The sequence below is a fragment of the Lepidochelys kempii genome, chromosome 10 (assembly GCF_965140285.1).
Source record: "Lepidochelys kempii isolate rLepKem1 chromosome 10, rLepKem1.hap1, whole genome shotgun sequence".
Taxonomy (NCBI): domain Eukaryota; kingdom Metazoa; phylum Chordata; order Testudines; family Cheloniidae; genus Lepidochelys; species Lepidochelys kempii.
Window position 1 is genome coordinate 18,151,152 of NC_136389.1, and position 18,447 is coordinate 18,169,598.

The following is an 18,447-nucleotide window of genomic DNA, read 5'->3' on the forward strand; positions in this document are numbered from 1 at the left end:
AGACCTCATTGTGCTGGGCTTTGTACAAACAGAACAAAAAGACAGACTGTAAGAGCTTTGGGGCAGAGACTAAGTTGGGATATAATCAGATCTTTCCAGTTACCGACATTGCTATTTGTATGTTTCTTTTGCCTAGGTCTAGAATCGAGAAGGCCAAGTTCTCCACTAATTGACATTAAACCTATTGAGTTTGGAATTATAGGAGCTAAAAAAGAAATAGTTCAGCCAACTATCCTGAGAAAAACGTATACCCCAGATGACTATTTTAGAAAATTCGAACCAAGACTCTACTCTCTTGACTCTAATAGTGATGACATGGACTCCTTGACAGATGAGGAAATCTTATCGAAGTACCAATTGGGCATGCTGCATTTTAGCACACAGTATGATCTGTTGCATAATTATCTAATAGTGAGGGTAATTGAGGCTAAAGATCTGCCTCCTCCAATTTCGTATGACGGTTCAAGACAAGATATGGCTCATTCCAACCCTTATGTCAAGATCTGCCTCCTTCCAGATCAGAAGAACTCCAAGCAGACAGGAGTAAAACGCAAAACCCAGAACCCAGTGTTTGAGGAGAGGTACACCTTTGAAATTCCATTTTTAGAAGCCCAAAGAAGAACGCTACTTTTAACCATAGTGGATTTTGACAAATTCTCACGCCACTGTGTCATAGGCAAAGTGTCAATGCCATTAAATGAAGTTGACCTTGTGAAGGGCGGACATTGGTGGAAGGCCCTTGTTCCCAGTTCGCAGGTAATGGAATTTATAAGGCGGTTATTATGTAATATTTCTACTTTGTTTTTGTGGTTCCTTTGTTTGTTTGGGGTTAATGAGAGGTTTTTAAATAGCCATGATCATTCATGTACTAAAGCACCTTCTAGATTGAAAAGGCATTGGATCTTCTAGTCTTGCTTATACCTGTATTACACTGGTGTAAATTCAGTGACATTCTTTTTGGTTTACATTGGTGTAAGACAGACCTGAACCAAGCCCACCATTTTGGCTTTAAAAGAACATCATCATAAAGGAGATGAAATTAGAAATTATTGTGCATAATGGAAACGGCTGGAAATTCATTTGTGAATCTGCAACTTCTGGGAGATCCTTTCTTGCAGATGCAGGTTCATGGATAAATCCTTCCCTGCTGTGGGCTGTGCTCACTGTCACTGAGAGCCACTGTAGGGCAGTGGTGGATAACCTGCGGCCCGTAGGTTGTCCACCACTGCTGTAGGGAGTTTATTATCCAAGTTAGAAAAGCACTACTATGATGATCAAAACAGAACAATGCTTTGGGCGTGTGTGTGTGTCTGTTTTGCCATTGATATCTGCACAGTTTGTTTGTGAGCAAATACATAAGAGACTGGTCCTCTTTGAGACATCTTGGTAGTCCAATTGTCAGAGGATTCTTCTTGCGTTTCTGTACAGACCTATCTAGAAACATGTGGCCAAAGATCGGTGAGGGTGAGAGGGAAGTTGAATGTGCAGCATATTCGATTGGATTGTAATGACACTTTGCACGTGTGCATGTTCTAATCTTCTCGCTGGGCTAGCCCGTGCCCTGTGATGTGTTGAGGGGGAAGATGGTGTAGGGTTCTTCGTCTTTCCATATCCTCTCTCAGGAGCATTGGGGCAGGGTCTCTCCCCTTACAACTCACAAGAGTGTTAGGAAAAACTCCTGGCCAGTGCACCAACCCCACTATGGCCCTAAATGGGATGACAAGCTGGCTTGTGGGAGTGCCTAGTTCCCAGGCTAGTTAGCAAGTATGCTAGCAGCAGCCGCTAGCGTAAGGGTACATGCTACTCGGGTAAAAGAAGAAACAAATGGCAGTGCATTGTACTACTTCATCTTGAACCAGCCTGCCCTGCATAGCTATGTCTTCTCCCCATCCCCTGCACGGCTGCTAATGCTAAGGGTAGGAGTTTGTCCTGAGCTTAAGAGACTCTGTTTTAGCATTAGTATAATACGCTTCGATCTCTCTCTCCTCTCTCGTCACTTGGTGTGATGTGTGATTTGTCAGTCTTTTGGGTAAAGCTCTGACTGCTCTCTAGTGGCTAACAGCACCTAAACATTCACAGAAGGCCAATATAGCCATGGGTAAGGTTTTAGTCAGATTCTGATCTCAGGCATGCTGGTGTAAATCTGAAGTAATTCCACTGATTTCACTGGCATTACTCCCAGTTTTACATTGTTGCAACTGAGGACAGAATGTGGCCCAGATGTATAACTTGAGTTCAGAAAGCTGTAAAATTAAAATCTATTGAGGCAGTATTTATGTCCAAAACCCCAAAGCCTTGGGGCCTGATTTTTCATTGCCTGGCACCTTGTGTAGGCTTGTGCACCTGTGCAAAGTGGTTGGAAAGTGTTTTGCACCCCCTTTGCTCTAACCTTGCACTGCTATAAATGCACAAGGCAGTGGACAATCAGGCCCTTGATTTCTCAATATTATTTATTTATTATGATGCAGATGACTAAGGTGTGCGTTATAATAAAGCTAGTAGCATGATGAGATTAACAAGAACACTTTTTGTAAATGCATAGGAAAAATTCTTTCACCAACCAAACTGAGTAGCTCCGTGGGTGAAAACGAGAGCAGTGTTCAGCTCCGCTGGTTAGAGTCTGATATTGGGAGGGGCGGGAGAACAGCCCAAGGGCTCTGCGTTTAAATGTGCAAGCCATTTAACCAGCCTTACAGGGCTTATCTTGCATCCTATCGCTTGTTCTCCCAAGTCCATATTTACAAATACCTATAGCTAAACTCTGCCCTCAGATACATGTGTGCAGTTCCCATTGCTGGCAGTGGACATCCCATCGGTGTATCTGAGGGCAGAGGGCCAAATTTTGTTCTCCTTTATAGCCATGCAAACCCATTGCAGCCTGCATTTTTTTTCTCCCCTATGATTAATGCTTGGTAGCACATTCTGAAACTATATGATGTATATCAGGGGTCTCAAACTCAAATGACCATGGGGCCACGTGAGGACTAATGCATTGGCCCGAGGGCCGCATCACTGACACCCCCAGCCCCTCGCTGCCCCTGGCCCCGTCCCCCTTCCACCTCTTCCCCGAAGTCCCCACCCCAACTCCGCCCCCTCCCTGCCCTCAGGGGGACCAGGAGGGGTGCAGGGTGTGGCGGGGGCTAAGGGCAGGGAGTTGAGGTGCAGGAGGTGTGCAGGGTTTGGCAGGGGGCTGAGAGCATGGGGTTGGGGTGCAGGAGGGGTGTGGGGTGCAGCAGGGGGCTCAGAGCATGGGGTTGAGGTGTGGTGTGTAGGAGGGGTGCGGGGTGTGGGCTCCGGCCCAGCGCCGCTTACCTAAAGCGGCTCCAGGGTGGCAGCAGCGCGCACCAGGGCCAGGGCAGGCTCCCTGCCGTCCCCGGCCCCGCTCCAGGCCCTGGCCCCGCTCTGGGAAGCAGCTGGAAGCACATCCCTGCGGCCCCGGGGGCGGGGGAGGGGCAGAGAGCTCCATGCGCTGCTCTTGCTGCTCCTCCAGGTACCTCCCCCGAAACTCCCATTGGCTGCGGTTCCCGGTTCCCGGCCAATAGGAGCTGCGGTGGGCGGTGTCTGGAGGTGAAAGTAACGCACGGAGCACTCTCCTTCCCTCCCGGCTGCAGGGACTTGCTGCCAGCTGCTTCAGGGAGCGGCGTGGGGCTTGCGGTGCCACGGGGGGTAATCCTGCAGGCCGGATCTGGCCCGCGGGCTGTAGCTTGCCCACCCCTGGCCTGGGGGCTGGCGTAGGGAGCTTGGCGGGCCGGGGCTGCGTGTTTGAGACCCCTGATGTATATGATATAACAGTACCATGTTAATGCAAATTAAGAGACTGAGTATGTAAGATGTGCACTGCCTTCAAGTCAACCCCCTTACAGGATCTGGTCCTAACGTGTCTGGTGATAAGGAAGTAATAGTATCTACTTCATGCTGGCCTCTATGCTATGGTATTATATCCACTGCTGATGTAAATGGGTGTAACTCCATTGGCTTCAGCTGATTTATGCCATCGGAGGGTCTGACCCATAGGGTGCAATACCACAAGTGTTTCACATAGTGAATAAAGTAGACTGCATTTGAAAGTTGATGGAATCTGATTAATGACAAGATAGATACATAGAGCTGTGACGTGCATTTCAGACTACAGTGTGTTAGAATTTAGCCCAGTATATGCATACGTGGCTAGTTTGTGTGGGGATGATGCAAGGAGCCTCCTCCACCCATGGATTCCTGGGCAGTGGCGAGTCCTTGTGCACAAGAACCTTTTGAGCTTAGTTCTCTCAACATGCAGTCTTTCCCAAAAGAGGGTGAGGTAGGGAGGGGCATGCTCGGGATCATGGCTCCTGCTCCCTATACCATTCCAGAAATGTGGAAAGATCTCTTCTGGGCTGTCCCAGGGATTCCAGAGGTATTAGGCCCAATTCACCCTATGTTGTTGTTTTTCACCAATGCAAAGTGATTCTAAAACACCAACGTTCTGGGCCAGTAGCTACTTACATCCACTTTGTACTGATGTGTGAGCCAGCATGAAGTACAGGGCACATTGAGCCTGATTCACCATTACCTACATCCAGCGGAGCTCCTGCTGGGGCAGTCTGCCTCCCCACCAGAGAGCATTATACAATCTTCTAGTCCACATATATTGCATTAAAGTAAGTCAGTCCAATTCTGCTCTCTCCAGGCCCATTGAATTTAATGAGGTTGCATAGATGTAAGCAAGAGCAATATTTGGCCAAGTGTCTCGAAACCTCCGTGATAATCATGTATTAATTAATCATTACGTTAATGGACAAGGAGAGTTTTGCTGATACATACTATCTCTAAGTTGGCAGACAGAAGTCTGTATAAAAAACCAAGCTACAAGCAGACTGATGTATTTCTATTAGCGTAGCAAATGAAATGTCATGTGGTACATGCATGTTATGTGAAGAGCTGCACTTGTGCAGTTTACTCTTCACTTGCTAATTTAGGACCTGATCCTCAGAGGTGCAGAGCACCCCAAACTCTACATCATAATTCTGTGGGTCTGATTCGCCTCTCTGTTACACTAGCATTGCAGCACTGTAACAGAGGAGAATTTGGCCCTCCTTATCTGAATATGACTTTTTAAAGACAAGCTATGGCTAGAATTTCTGCTGAGTTTAAAATTCAGGAGTACTTGAACCAGAAGATTTGAGCCCCAATGGACCAATAAAATACTGGTTGTGTTCCTGACTGGAAAATTGAAGTTAATGGGCTAAATTTTGCCCTCATTTACCACTTGGCGACCCCATTGACTTCAATGGATGCATCTCCTTTGATAGTCAAGCCATGCTGTGATTCTGTAGTTCGCTTTTCACAGAGAGAGCCATTTGAACTTGGATTTTGCAAGCCTGGGAAGCTAGAATGATTCCTTTCCTTTAGTTGGGAAGTAGTTTTTGTTTTGTATCTTTCCTCCATCAAGGCTGGCTTTCATTTTAAAGGATAGTAGCCTAATCCGTCTCTTACTGAGACCAGTTGGCATTCCGGGTGTTCGATGCCTTTGAAAATCAGGCCCCCAGGCCAGCCAAAACTTTGGCCCTTGAGGTTGCACATTTTGGATTAAATCCCAAGAGGTGCTGAACCCCTGCACTGCTCTAGATGTCAGTGGACTGATGAGGGAGCGAATGTAGCCATGCCACTTAGTGTTCCAGAAATTCTGGGCTGCAGTGCATCCCTGAGAAGGCCATTTTAAGCCAGAGCATTACCCAGGGGGAACAAACATCCTCAGGTCAGATGAACTGTCAGTCCTTTGGAACCTGAGACAGTCCTAATGTACCTGTGTCTGGTTGATGAATGAGAGTTGCTTTCTTTAAAAATTAAAATGCAAGGACAGTTTAAAATGTTTCTTCGAGTTAAACAAGAGTCATCACCTGGTCTGTATTACGTGCAGGCTGAACTGGAATGCAGCTGTCAAAAGCACTGGGAAGTTGAGACCATGGATTCTATTTATTTATTTAAGATCATTAAGTTCAATAAGTCTTTGTGGTATCAATATTCCTGCAAGAAACATCATGTCCATCAGAGTGCATATGCCCGAGCAGTTCCACAGAATTCTTTTTGTGACCAGAGGAGGGTGAGGGATCAGGGAACAGCTGCTATAGGGGTACCTGTTGGTGTAGCTGTGTTGGTCCCAGAATATTAGAGGGACAAGGTGGGTGAGGTAATATCTTTTATTGGACCAACGTCTGTTTGTGTGAGAGAGACGAGCTTTTGAGCTACATAGAGCTCTTTCCCAGGTCTGGCAAAGGCTCTTAGACTGTCACAGCTAAATACCAGATGGAACAGATAGTTTAGCATAAGTCAGTGGTCCCCAAACTATGGGGCATGACCCTCTAGGAAGGGCACGACGGAAAAAGTTTGGGGACAAACTTTGTCATAAGTCGTTAGCACATATTCTAAAGGATCATTCAAGGTGAAGTGGCTTGTTAACACCCTTGTAGTCAGGACAAAAAGGGGGGTTAGTGGGTTAAAAATTGTTGTAATAAGCCATAAATCCAGTATATTTTTTAAGACCATGATTTTTAGTGTCTAGCAAAATTATGATTTTAAGCCCCCAGGCTTGTCTTTTGAAAGTGTTATGCAGGTTTCCTTTGAGGATGAGTGCTGATAGGTCTGATATAAAGTGATTGCTTTATGAAAAGTGTTCACCCACAGGTGATAGGGTGTTTTTGTCTTTTTCCTGTGTGAGTTCATTTGAGAGAGTAGTAATTGTCTGGCTTCACCCACATAGTTGTTGTTGGGGCGTTTCGTGCACTGGATGAAGTACTCCACATGTTGTTGTGATAGGCACTTGAAAGGAGAGTTTGGGGGGCAGGGTTGATCATTGAAGCTGTGGAGATGCAGGTTTTGCATCTGTTGTTCTGATGATACCCTGTATGGGTTCCTATGTGGGGTGGTTGATGACAACTCAAATACCACAGAATATGCTCAAAGGAAAAAGTCCAGGATATACATCTTAATACACTCAAAACTGCCTTCACCAAACAAGGGCAGTCCACCAGAGAAGTAGATTGCATCATGGAATGGGCCACCCAAATACCACGAGAGAACCTGCTTCAATACAGAAATAAACCCCCCTCTGACTGCACACCCCTCGTTGTCACCTACCACCCCACACTGGAACCCATGTGGGGTTTCACTGAACAACTACAACCCATACTTGATGGGGACCCCATCCTGAAAAAAATATCTTTCCTGAACCCTCTCTTCTTGCCTTCAAACAACCCCCCACACCTCTCCAAGCTCATCATCAGAAGCACCACCACAGACACCAACTCAAAGCACCACCAGGCCCTTCCAGAACAACAGATGCAAAATCTGCTGACTCGTGATAACAAGTGTATTGTTCATGAATCAAGGGAAGAAATAGATATTTCAGTAAGTAAAATCTTAATTCATATTAATTTAAAGTACTGTCTTAATATTTTATAGTGAAAGGGTAAGGTATATGCCTGCAATTTGTATCTATTATTTTTATAAACAGAAAGTTCCATCTGCAGGATGACAAAAATGGAAATTAAAAACAAAAGTGTTGCTTATACCGGCGCTAAGGAAGCTTTTTCTACTCATCTTGTTTTTTTAAAAGTGCTGAGTTTGAAGCCGAGAGGAGGCTTCCGACAAGACTGATGAAGAAGAAAGTTCACTGTCAGCCTTCTTAAATTTCTTGTCAACTACATTTAGATGGAAAGTGCTACAACTGTATCTTCCAAACGAATTCTAGGAATCTTAATACATTGGGAGAAAAAAATCTGCATACAATGCAGTGAAACTTGATTTTGCATAAAGGTATCCCCCGACACTTACAGAATTAAGTATTGATACAAAACAGGCGCTCTGTGGTGTGGATTCTTAGTTGCAGTTAGTGGAACTATGACAGTTTACACCAGCTGAGGATCTGCCCCAGTATGAGAAAGACAGCAATGAATGTGGTGAAACTTGTGTGATGAAAAATGCTGAAACAGTCAGTCATAAGACCATTAACAGAAGGAGAGAAAAATGAAAAGGCATAGACGAGGAATGTAAAGATAGAAGGCAGGATGTCTGTTTTATGGTGGCATTTAAAAATAGATGGAAACTTCATGAGCTGGAAAGATACAGGAAGGCTGGTCCAGATGGCAAGAGCTACAGAGGAGAAAACTGAGTAGTGGTGAGAGAGAAAAAGCAAAGAGGACAAGGGTTTTAGAAGAGTGGAGAAAGTGGCTGTAAAAAGCTACCAGATCAGAATGGCAACTCCTTTGTGTGGCCAGGTGTAAATGACAACACACAGTGCCAGGTAATGGAGAATCGGACCCAAAGGCTGTGAGGCAGTGTAGGGTGAAGCAAATCCATGGATGGTTCCTTTTAAAAAGGTGTACCTCTTTGGAACTGGGTCCTAAAATGAGCAGACACAAAGGATTGTGGGCACACATCTTGTTGCATGTAAGAAGGTGGACAGAAGCAAATGCATGTTTTCTCTAAATTAAAGGGATAATCCATCTCCTATTGAAGCTGATGGGAGTCTTTCCACTGATTTCACTGGGGTTTGGATCAGGCAAGCTCTTTAGCCCTCACAAGATTCATAATGGAATATAGCTTTTAATTTCAAGGGGGCTGGTTCAAATCCAGCCCAGATCAATAGTGACCAACATTTCTTAAAAAGAAAAGGAGTACTTGTGGCACCTTAGAGACTAAGCAGTTTATTTGAGCATACGCTTTCGTGAGCTACAGCTCAGCTCACGAAAGCTTATGCTCAAATAAATTGGTTAGTCTCTAAGGTGCCACAAGTACTCCTTTTCTTTTTGCGAATACAGACTAACACGGCTGCTACTCTGAAACCAACATTTCTTACCGTCTGATGGCTGCTTGTTAGTCAACAGCATGTACAATTATTTTTGTTTCAGTTCCCAGGCCAGTGAGCAGGAGTCCACATTACAAAAACCACCATCCCAGCAGACATTTTTGTTATAGAAATGCTCAGGATTGAAAGTGCATGAGCACTGTACTGTCCCCTCAGCCCGTAGGAGTGATCCTTCCAGCTCAGGGTTGGGGCATGTTGGCAGGGCATCACCTCCTATGCCTTCCCTCTTCTGTGGATCAATAGAGGGCTTCATATTCACACAGGCTGTCAACCTAGTGCCTTCCACAGACACTACATTCACAAGGAAGATGAAGGGCTTGATCCTGTAAGGAGTGGAGTACTCTGGCGCCAGTCCAGTGAAGCACTTATGCTGGTGCTTACCTTCAGTGGGGCTGTTTAGATGCTTAAAATTGAGCATGTGCTTCAGTGCTCGGCTGAATCGGGGCCAGAGTGGCAGAACCTTACAGGATTGAGTCCAGAAAGAGGGCCAGTGATCTGCCAGTTCAAATAGTACCAGAGCCTGAAAATAGGAAACGTTCTACCCTCCTTAAATAACTCCATACCATGGAATTGCCTGACTGTTGTAAAGTAGGTTGAAAGTACTTGCTATATCTATGCTCAGAGTCTCACATTTCTCTGTAAAGATTGATTAAAATAGAGTATGGTGCACCCCTAGTTTTACCAACACATTATTTTTCGGGGGCAGGAGGGAAGAGGTGTTTATGAATAGGTGAGTTGAAATGTTTTGAGCCAGTGTTGATCAGAGCTGAGAGATCTTTATTCTGCATGTGAAAATCCATGTCTTGCTGGCATGTGAAAATTCATAAGAACTCCTTTCTCCTCCCCAGAGATGGTCATGGAGCTATGTCTGATAAAAGACACGGGTATTTGTTGTACCTTTCCTTTGAACCTTCATCCCACTAGTACACTTGAGTGGCATTCACTTTTTGGGAACATAGGTTCATAAGTACAGGGCTCAGTGGGAGTCTAATGGGCTTCTTGCTTATATGTTGCGCTCAGCCTTAAAGAAATTCAAGAGATTCAAGCTTCCAACAGCTCTCTGAAGCTCTAGTTTTGATTTCTGACTCAAGAGTAAACACAAAATATGTGTCCTCATTGTTCCTCTCTGACCCCAGCAGAGATATTGATTAGTAAAGAAGAGGGGTAGAGAAATTAAAGACTCTCAGTTTACAGGTCATTTCTGAGCATTTCTTTAGCAACTTATAATGAACTCTCTGCCGTTTATGTCCTGTGTTTTGGAAGTCTTCACTTGTGAATGTACTGAATCCCTTCTTGGCTGCAGAATCCCCAGACTTTTCGGTTTGGGGTCTGTGGAACTGCAAGTGCCATTCTGTGGAAATGTGCACATTTGCATTTGGCTGTAATATCCTTTTTTTTTTTTTTTTAAAGCAGATTTCCATAATGCCATTCACAGACAGACCAAAGATGTTGGACAGAAAATTAAAAACCAGTAAAACTGATCATCGGACAGCTGTTTCTTTGGCAAAAGTTTTGAAACAGCAGTTGGTTCAGAGATTTGTGCATCCACATAGAAACTAATTCCACAAACCTGGCTCAAAGCCACTGAGCATGCCAGAGACTCCAGTCGGTATTTTGAACATGTCCCAAACCCTAGCAGCTGTTGAACTAAACGAGTGATGCAGAACTTCCAGTGAGAGAGAAACCAGGGTTCTGTTGCTGAGTCCTTCCCTCACTAGACAGTGAGGAGATGGGAGGATTGAATATTGGGATGAGCTAAACTCGCCTCAGCCAGGGTGAAGGAGAATAGGGGGAGTTCTTCCTCTGCCTTTTAGCGGTGCTGACCCTTACAGCATATCCTCCCAAATATTAAAGTAAGTGGCCTGCCCTCTGAAGACAGAGCTAATGGGATTAGATACATGTAGTTGAGACAAGGCCCCAGTGTGTCTAGTGGTATGGGGATTGGGTTCCAATGTGGTGGATTGCAGTAGGAGAAAAGGTCCTATGAAGAGCTATGGGCTCCCTTTATACCTGAACTTTTTCCTCCTGTACAACTCTGACCCACTTATGCTGAAGGAGGCCTCCCAACCCCATCCTGGGACCCAAGAGGAGGTATCACAGAGCAGCTGCTTCACTTTCTCTGTGATGATAGTGGGGGTAACTGAAACTCCCTGTAAGGAGGGAGGATCATAGGGTCACTGCTAGTTGGTGTGTGACCTGAGGGATATACATACAGCTAACCTGGGAGAAAGTTTCCCCATGAGGTGGAAGCAGAGCTGAACAAATGTTCCTTCAGTCTAATATCAGTTATATGTGTTGCCTGATCCTATTTAATGGTTAATAATGATAGTATTGATTGCCAATTGATCCTAATTAATGATCTGAGAGTAATAGAGTTCTTGTCCCAGAATCAGGCTACAAAGAACTAAACCCAACAAGTTCAGTATCTTGTAGGGAACTTCGTGGTGTATGGCAAGGACACTCACACTGAAGGCAAAGCAAAGCCTTGGTGATTTTTATTAGAGCCAATGATAAAGACAGAAAAGCTCCAAACCACAGAGAGGAATAATGCAGTATTGGGGATATCTCTGGTATCATTCCTTGCATAAGCTCTTAGACTTATATACAGTAAAAGCTTTGTTACCAGCATATTGGGTGAATGGGGTGGGGGGGTGCTGTTTAATCAAATATTCTGGTTAATTAAGAGTTAGACTTACCAATGGAATACCAATTTTCAAAGAATTAGAATACAGTAAAATGAATAAAGTATTAAATAGTATACAGGTACTCACCAATCCAGTCGTTGTATTGCACTGCAGAGTGATTGGTTTCTTGAAGCACTTAAGTGTATACAGGTAAAGTTTTCTATACAGTAGGTTATCTTCTGACACTACATATCACTATGGGCCACGCGTGGCGTACACCCAGATCACTAAAAATACACTTAACACTAAATTATACTGAACATAATTTAATCTTTGATGATTCAGAAGGCACTTTAGGATCTTGCAGTGCCTCAGGGTCGTTATTATCAACATCAATGATCGCTGTAAATATAGAAGGTGTAAGAGATTGAGCTAAATCTGTAATGACCCTATGACACAGCTTGGAAGCTGCTTTTTTGACTAAATCCCTGATATCAGCTTGCGTACTTGTCTTCTGCCTCTTTTGCATGAAAGTAGAGTGTAGAATGTGCAATTGCATAACCTCCTGGGCAGTACACTAGTCCTGGTTACTAGATTGAAGATTTGTATTGGGAGATATCAGAAATGCCAGTTAATAGAGCTTTCCGGTTGGTAAAGAGCTGGATAACTCAGCTTTTACTGTACAACCTTCCTTGAGAACCTGGTGATGAGAGACAAAGGACCAGCCTTGCCTCTGGCAGGCCGAATGAGTCTGACGGTCCAAGTTCCCCAATGCCCAAGGTTGGTGATAGATAACAATAGAGCTGAAGGGACGAATGATGGAAAGCTAACCCCCTCCACATGGAGGTTTGTCCTGTTATAGGGCCTGAGCACTATCATGAATATTCATGCTAATGCCCAGCCTTCCTTGTCCAATTCTGACTTCCTTGCCCTCAGAATGTTGGGGTGTACTTATCCATATTAATGCCATTTAACTCATTATCATATATGTCACCTATTGCTCAGCCAAGTTTGTGGTTAGACATTTGCCAATGATTCTATCCTAAAATATCCAGGCCAGTAGCACTTCAGTGTTCCTACAGTTGCCAAGTACCATTAGGTTCCAGCTCCTGCTACTGAGCAAGCTAATCCTAGTTCCCCAAAATCTAAAGGTAGCTGACAGGCCATTTATCTATCCCAAGGGTCACAGACCTACTAGGCTTGGCTATATTTATGCTAACTTGCTTAAGCTAATGTCTTACAGGATATAGGCCTGTAGGCTCCTTGAGTTGCTGCTGAATATGATAAAAGGCTAAGCTAGCTTTATGGGCTACACTTGTGGGATGAATATTCAGGGTGCTGCACGGGGATTTGCCCAAATGATACCCATTAATTTGAAGGGGCTTTATGCATTTAAACCACGGCATGGCACATTGATAATATAATAATAATCCTGTGCTACTCACTAGCTCCTTCTATCCCAGGCGCTCAAAGTGTGCGACAAATTTGAAAGAATTTAGCCTCACAACAGCCCTGCAAGGTGGAAAATATTCTCTCCAAGTAAGGCTGGGGAGAATAAGTGACTTGTCCAAGTTCTAGAGGGATTCATTGGCAAAGCTCGTGGAACTACAACCCAGATCTCATGACTCTGTTTTAACCCGGCTTTGTGCTCAGTACCCCTAACCATAGATGGGTAGATTGTTGCCAAGGCATACTATACAGCAGCTCAGACCTCCAAAAGTCTTTAGTGATTTACTGTAGGAAGCTGCAGGAAGCCTGTGGGAGCAGGGTGTACTAAAGCAGAAGTGTTCTAATATACCTAAGCAGGTAATGCCATGGATAACCTTGAGGAAAATCAATTTGAACCTTCATTAGAAGCACTGTATAGATCTGTACACTGATGTAATGCACCATGTACCTCTGGAGTCAGGGAGCCTTTGAGCTGTAGAACTCTGGGCGTGTTGTAGAGATCTCAAACAGTCTGGAAGGCCTGTGAATGGTGCACTGCACTGATCCAAACAAGATGTGCTAATGGCATAAATTAAACTCTGCTTCCCTCGAAGCAGCCTTGCTGTGTTCCAGAGATGGCAGAAAAAATGAGCCTTTTCTGTGAGGGTTAGATTCAGCCCCAATGATAGTTACAGAAAGTTCTGCATCAAAGACAACCCCAAGGTTACACACTCTAGTAACAGGCTGCATAATACACCCATAAAAAGGCACTGTGAAAGATGAAGCAATAATCAGAACTTCAGGAAAATAATGGACATCCAAGACTGGATGTCACTTAGCTACCTAATCTAACAGGAAATTGCTTTCCCAGAATCACCTGGGATCAAAACCCAAACTGGTGTGTCATCAGCATTACAATTGTAACTCAAATTATGCCTTTAAATAACGGTGCCTAAGGGAGACATATACAGCAAACAGCATAGGTTCAAAAACTCACGGCCTGTGGTATTCTACAATAGTTCTAGGTAGAATTGGAACTATACCCACCTGTAATACTGAACTATATACATGCCTTTTATCAGAAAAAAATGAACAGTCATTTAAACGGGGGTATAAAGATTGCCACATACTGGTTTTGTTTGTGATTTTAGGGTGTAATCTCTCTTCCTTATGCGTCAAGTTAGGCATTTAAATTTACAAACTTTGGGATGTAAATGTATCCCTGGATCCTGTAGTGGGGAAATATTAGAGGTTTTGTCATAACTACTGAGAGCAAAATATAAAGTGGACCAATACAGGCAAAACCCACAGCACTTTTTTTCATTAAAAGGTCTTCGACAAACAAAATTCAGACTCTTCTCTTTCTTGAGCACCAATAAAATAAATATGGCACCAAATACATAAGCTTCCCCCTTTCTTTGTTCAAACCCTGCACTTATGAGGAAGAGAGAGATGTCTTTATCAGACCTTCCCTATCCTGCCTGAAAAGGCTTCAGTGTTGTAACAAAAAGATGCTTACGTGCACAGAGTCACTAGGGAAAAAAATATTGTAACATTTCCTCTATACATGACATATATTTATATAATAAAAGCAAGGAAACCAAAGGGCTGATGATTATGGAGTCATGCCATATTTATGCAGAGCACTGAGAGGGAACCCTCCCAAATTTGACAGGCACTCAGAAGTGAGAAACGTTACTTCCAATCAGTTATGCCAACCTGAATTGGCCTGAGGCTTCTAATTTGTTTCCCACCAAACTAAGAACAAACCCCTCCACCAATCTCGTCTGACTCAATCAGCTCTCCCAGCTGACCTGCTGTAATAAAAATAGCCATCTCACATCAACTGCTGACTTTCCCCAATTGTCTCCATTTTGCTGGCTGAACAAATGACTCTGTATATTACACATTCTTCCTAGCGCTGGGGATTTCATCTCTTCCACTGGCTTCTCGAGTTCAGTGGCTCTCAACCAGGAGTACTCACAGGTCTTCCAGGGGGTACATCAACTCATTTAGATATTTGCATAGTTTTACAACAGGCTCCATAAAAAACACTAGTGGAGTCAGCATGAACTAAAATTTCATACAGACAAAATAAGAAAGTTAGAAATTGTCAGCTGTGACACTTGTATTTTTTTATCTGGTTTTGTAAGCAAGTCTATTTTTAAGAGAGGTGAAACCTGGGGTTTGCAAGACAAATCAGGCTCCTGAAAGGGGTGTAGTAGTCTGGAAAGGTTGAGAACCACTGCTCTAATTAGACAGAGTATCAGATACCAGTGCTCCGATTCAGCAGTGTGGACTTGTCCTGCAGAGTGTATGGGAGAGGCACGAACTAAGACTTGAGAAGTTTTAACTCTTGCCCGGGTTTTTCTGGGGCAACTGATGCGTTTGTAACTTGGTTGTTAATTGGATGCCATGTGGAGCTATTGAGGACAGTGAATCACAGGTGACCAAACCACAAGAATAAAGTTAGCAAGCATAGTTCAGCATATGAACCTGATTAATGAACAATGGGTTGATCAAATTTAAGGCACCAGGAGAGAAGTGCAAGGTTACAAACAAATTCAAAGAAAATTTTTCAGTGCTGAATTGTAGTCATCTGGTCTACCTCCCTGCATTGTGGCAGGATTTGAACCATCCAGCATTCATATTCCTACAGCTGAGCTGAAAATATACATGGATAAGATCAGATATAGTTCACTGCTAAAGTTAAATGCCTGTTCAAGTCGCTGAGTCATTTGTATGGTAGGCTAGTCAGTGAACTGCATTCTGTTTTGAAAATGCTGTTTGTCATTCCGGAAAGCACATTACCAGCTGTGCTCAACAATGGGACAGTTAAGACTATTTTCCAGCAAACCCATCCTGATGTGGTCTTTGTGGGTTGGATTGCACATTACTTCCTTCAAGGCAATTAATGGAAACATGCAGTGTTTGGACACTGCTGACACTTAGCTGGAAAGCAGAGTGACACAGAAAAAGTCCTCAAGGGAAATTTAGGCAGATGATGCCTGATCCCAAGCCCACTGAAGTTAATGGGAGTCTTTCTGTTCAGTTCCATGGGTTTTGGATTGGACATACTGCACAGTATTTTGTAACTCATCACCTTCTGTCTGAATATTGCCTGCAAGTCTATTAGTAAAATATAGACCCAGTTCTTCACGGGGGCTTTGCCAGAGTTGCCCATGAACAAATCAGGCATGTGCAAAAGGGCACGACTGAAGATCAGGACCTTACCTTATCTTTGTGTTATTTGAATCCGGGATCATAGAGTAGGCAGCGTTATGGGTAGTTCACTATAGACCAGAGGTGGGCAAATGATGGCCCTCGGGCCGCATCCTGCCCACGGGACCCCCCTGCCTGGCCCCTGAGCTCCTGGCCCGGGGGGCTAGCCCCCAGCCCCTACCCTGCTGTTCCCCCTCCCCTGCAGCCTCAGCTCACTGCGCCGCCAGCGCAATGCTCTGGGTGGTGGGGCTGTGAGCTCCTGCTGGGCAGCGCAGCTGCAGAGCCGTGGCCTGACCCGGTGCTCTGTGCTGTGCGGCGACACGACTGCCTCCCGCCAGGCGGCACAGCTCCCGTCCTGGTGCTCTGGGCGGTGTGGCTGTAGTGGTAAGGGAGCGGGGGGGTTGGATAGAGGGCAGGGGAGTTCAGGGTGGTGGTCAGATGTAGATAGAGGTCGGGGTGGGGAACAAGGGGGTTGAATGGGGACAGGAGTCCCAGAGGGACAGTCAGGAAGGAGGGGGGGTTGGATGGGGCAGTCAGGGGCAGGGTTTCCGGGGGCGGTCAGGGAGAAGGGATGGTTGGATGGGGCAGGGGCCCCATGGGGCAGTCAGGAAGGAGAGCAGGGGTTGGATGGGGTGGCGGGGGGCAGTCAGGGGCAGAGGTTCTGGGGACAGTCAGGGAGAAGGGGTTGTTGGATGGGGGGGCAGGGGGCAGTCAGGGGTGGGAGGTCCGGGGGCAGTCAGGGGACAGGAAGGGGCAAAGATCCTGGGGGTGCCGTCAGGGGACAGGGAGGGGCAGGGATCCTGGAGGTGCCGTCAGGGGACGGGGGGGTTGGATGGGGCAGGAGTCCTGGGGGGGCTGTCAGGGGGCGAGAAGCGGGTGGGGGCCGGGTGACACCTGGCTGTTTGGGGAGGCACAGCCTCCCCTAACTGGCCCTCCATACAATTTCAGAAACCCGATGTGGCCCTCAGGCCAAAAAGTTTGCCCACCCCTGCTATAGACCAAGTTTTACAAACAAATTTAAAAAGTGTTTTGGTTAGCCACATCCATTTAGCACCTGCAAAACCTGCATTTGCGGCATAAATTCGTGTGGGTAGGTGCCTGACTGCCTGATCTGTGTTTTTGCGTAAATCTGAGCTTTACACTCACACACCAATTTTGTGTGTGCACAAAATGAAGCAATGTTTAAAATGTTTTGGAATATAAAATTTTTGAATATACAAATTTAATTTTATTTAAAGCTTACCATGAATACATGGAGTCCCTACGCTGTCTGTAACAGAGCGCCAGGCCCTGGTCCATGCCCAGACTCACCGCCCTCTCCCTTCCACTTCCTGGGGTCTGGCTATGCTTTATAAAACCACATAATCTTCAGCATAAGGATAGCTATTCCTAGGAGTTCCGTTTGGGCCAGTGAGATACTTTAAACTCCTGTAGATCCTGGCTGAAACTAAATGGGTCCACCCACCAGGGCCGTCCCTACCCATACGCAAAGTACGAGCTGCGTGCTGCTCCAGTCCCTGCTCCGCCTCTTCCAGAGGGTCCCCGCCCCCCCACTCCACCCTTTCCCCAAAGCCTCTGCCACTGCTCCGCCCCAGCCCCCGCCCCCACTCCACTCTTTCCCCAAAGCCTCTGCCACTGATCTGCCCGAGCCCCTGCCCCAACTCCACCCCTTCTCCAAAGCCCCCGTCCATGCTCTACCGTCCCCCCGCCTCTTCCCACCCCAGGCCCGCCCCCACCCCCCTCTCTGAGGACTGCAGCAGGGGTCGGGCCTGCACTCCCCGGCGGCGGTAAGTGGAGCGACCCGGCCCCAGCCGCGCTGCTGGTGAGTGCTGGGGGGCAGTTTCCCCCTGCCCCTCAGTCCCAAGGCTGTAGGGTGACCAGACAGCAAGCATGAAAAATCAGGACATGGGGTGGGGGGTAATAGGTGCCTATGTAAGACAAAGCCCCGAATATCGGGACTGTCCCTATAAAATTGGGACAGCTGGTCACCCTACAAGGCTGGGGCCGGGTCACTCCACTTTCTGCCACCCCATGAGTGTGGGGGTCAGGCCTGCCGTGCACTCACCGGGCGGCAGGAAGTGGAGTGACCTGGCCACAACCTGCTCTGTTCCACCGGCTCGTGCAGGGGGGCAGTTTCCCCCCTGCCGCCCAAGCCTGCTCCTGCCCCCCTGCAGAGGCCTGGCCCTCCCCCCTGTGGGGGCAGGGGGCTGTGTAGGGCACCAGAATGGCTAGGGACAGCCCTGCCACCTACTACCAGGACCCAGCAGTAATTCCCCTGAATCTTGGTGCAGATATTTAGTACTTGAGCCTAGGGTGACTTGAAGAGCCCTG

The 18,447-nt window shown here is 46.0% G+C and overlaps 1 protein-coding gene across 5 annotated transcripts in view; it reads left to right on the forward strand.

Annotated features, from left to right (window-relative positions):
• SYT17 (synaptotagmin 17) overlaps positions 1–18,447 on the forward strand; it is a 112,536-nt gene that overhangs the window by 51,832 nt on the left and 42,257 nt on the right. For all 5 annotated transcript variants that reach the window (XR_012161138.2, XM_073362318.2, XM_073362321.2 and 2 more), the window contains one exon: positions 137–756. Coding sequence is in view for 4 of the 5 variants with exons in the window: in XM_073362318.2 (XP_073218419.2) it covers positions 137–756 (620 nt within the window). In the remaining variant the exon portion in view is untranslated. The remainder of the gene's footprint in view (positions 1–136; positions 757–18,447) is intronic.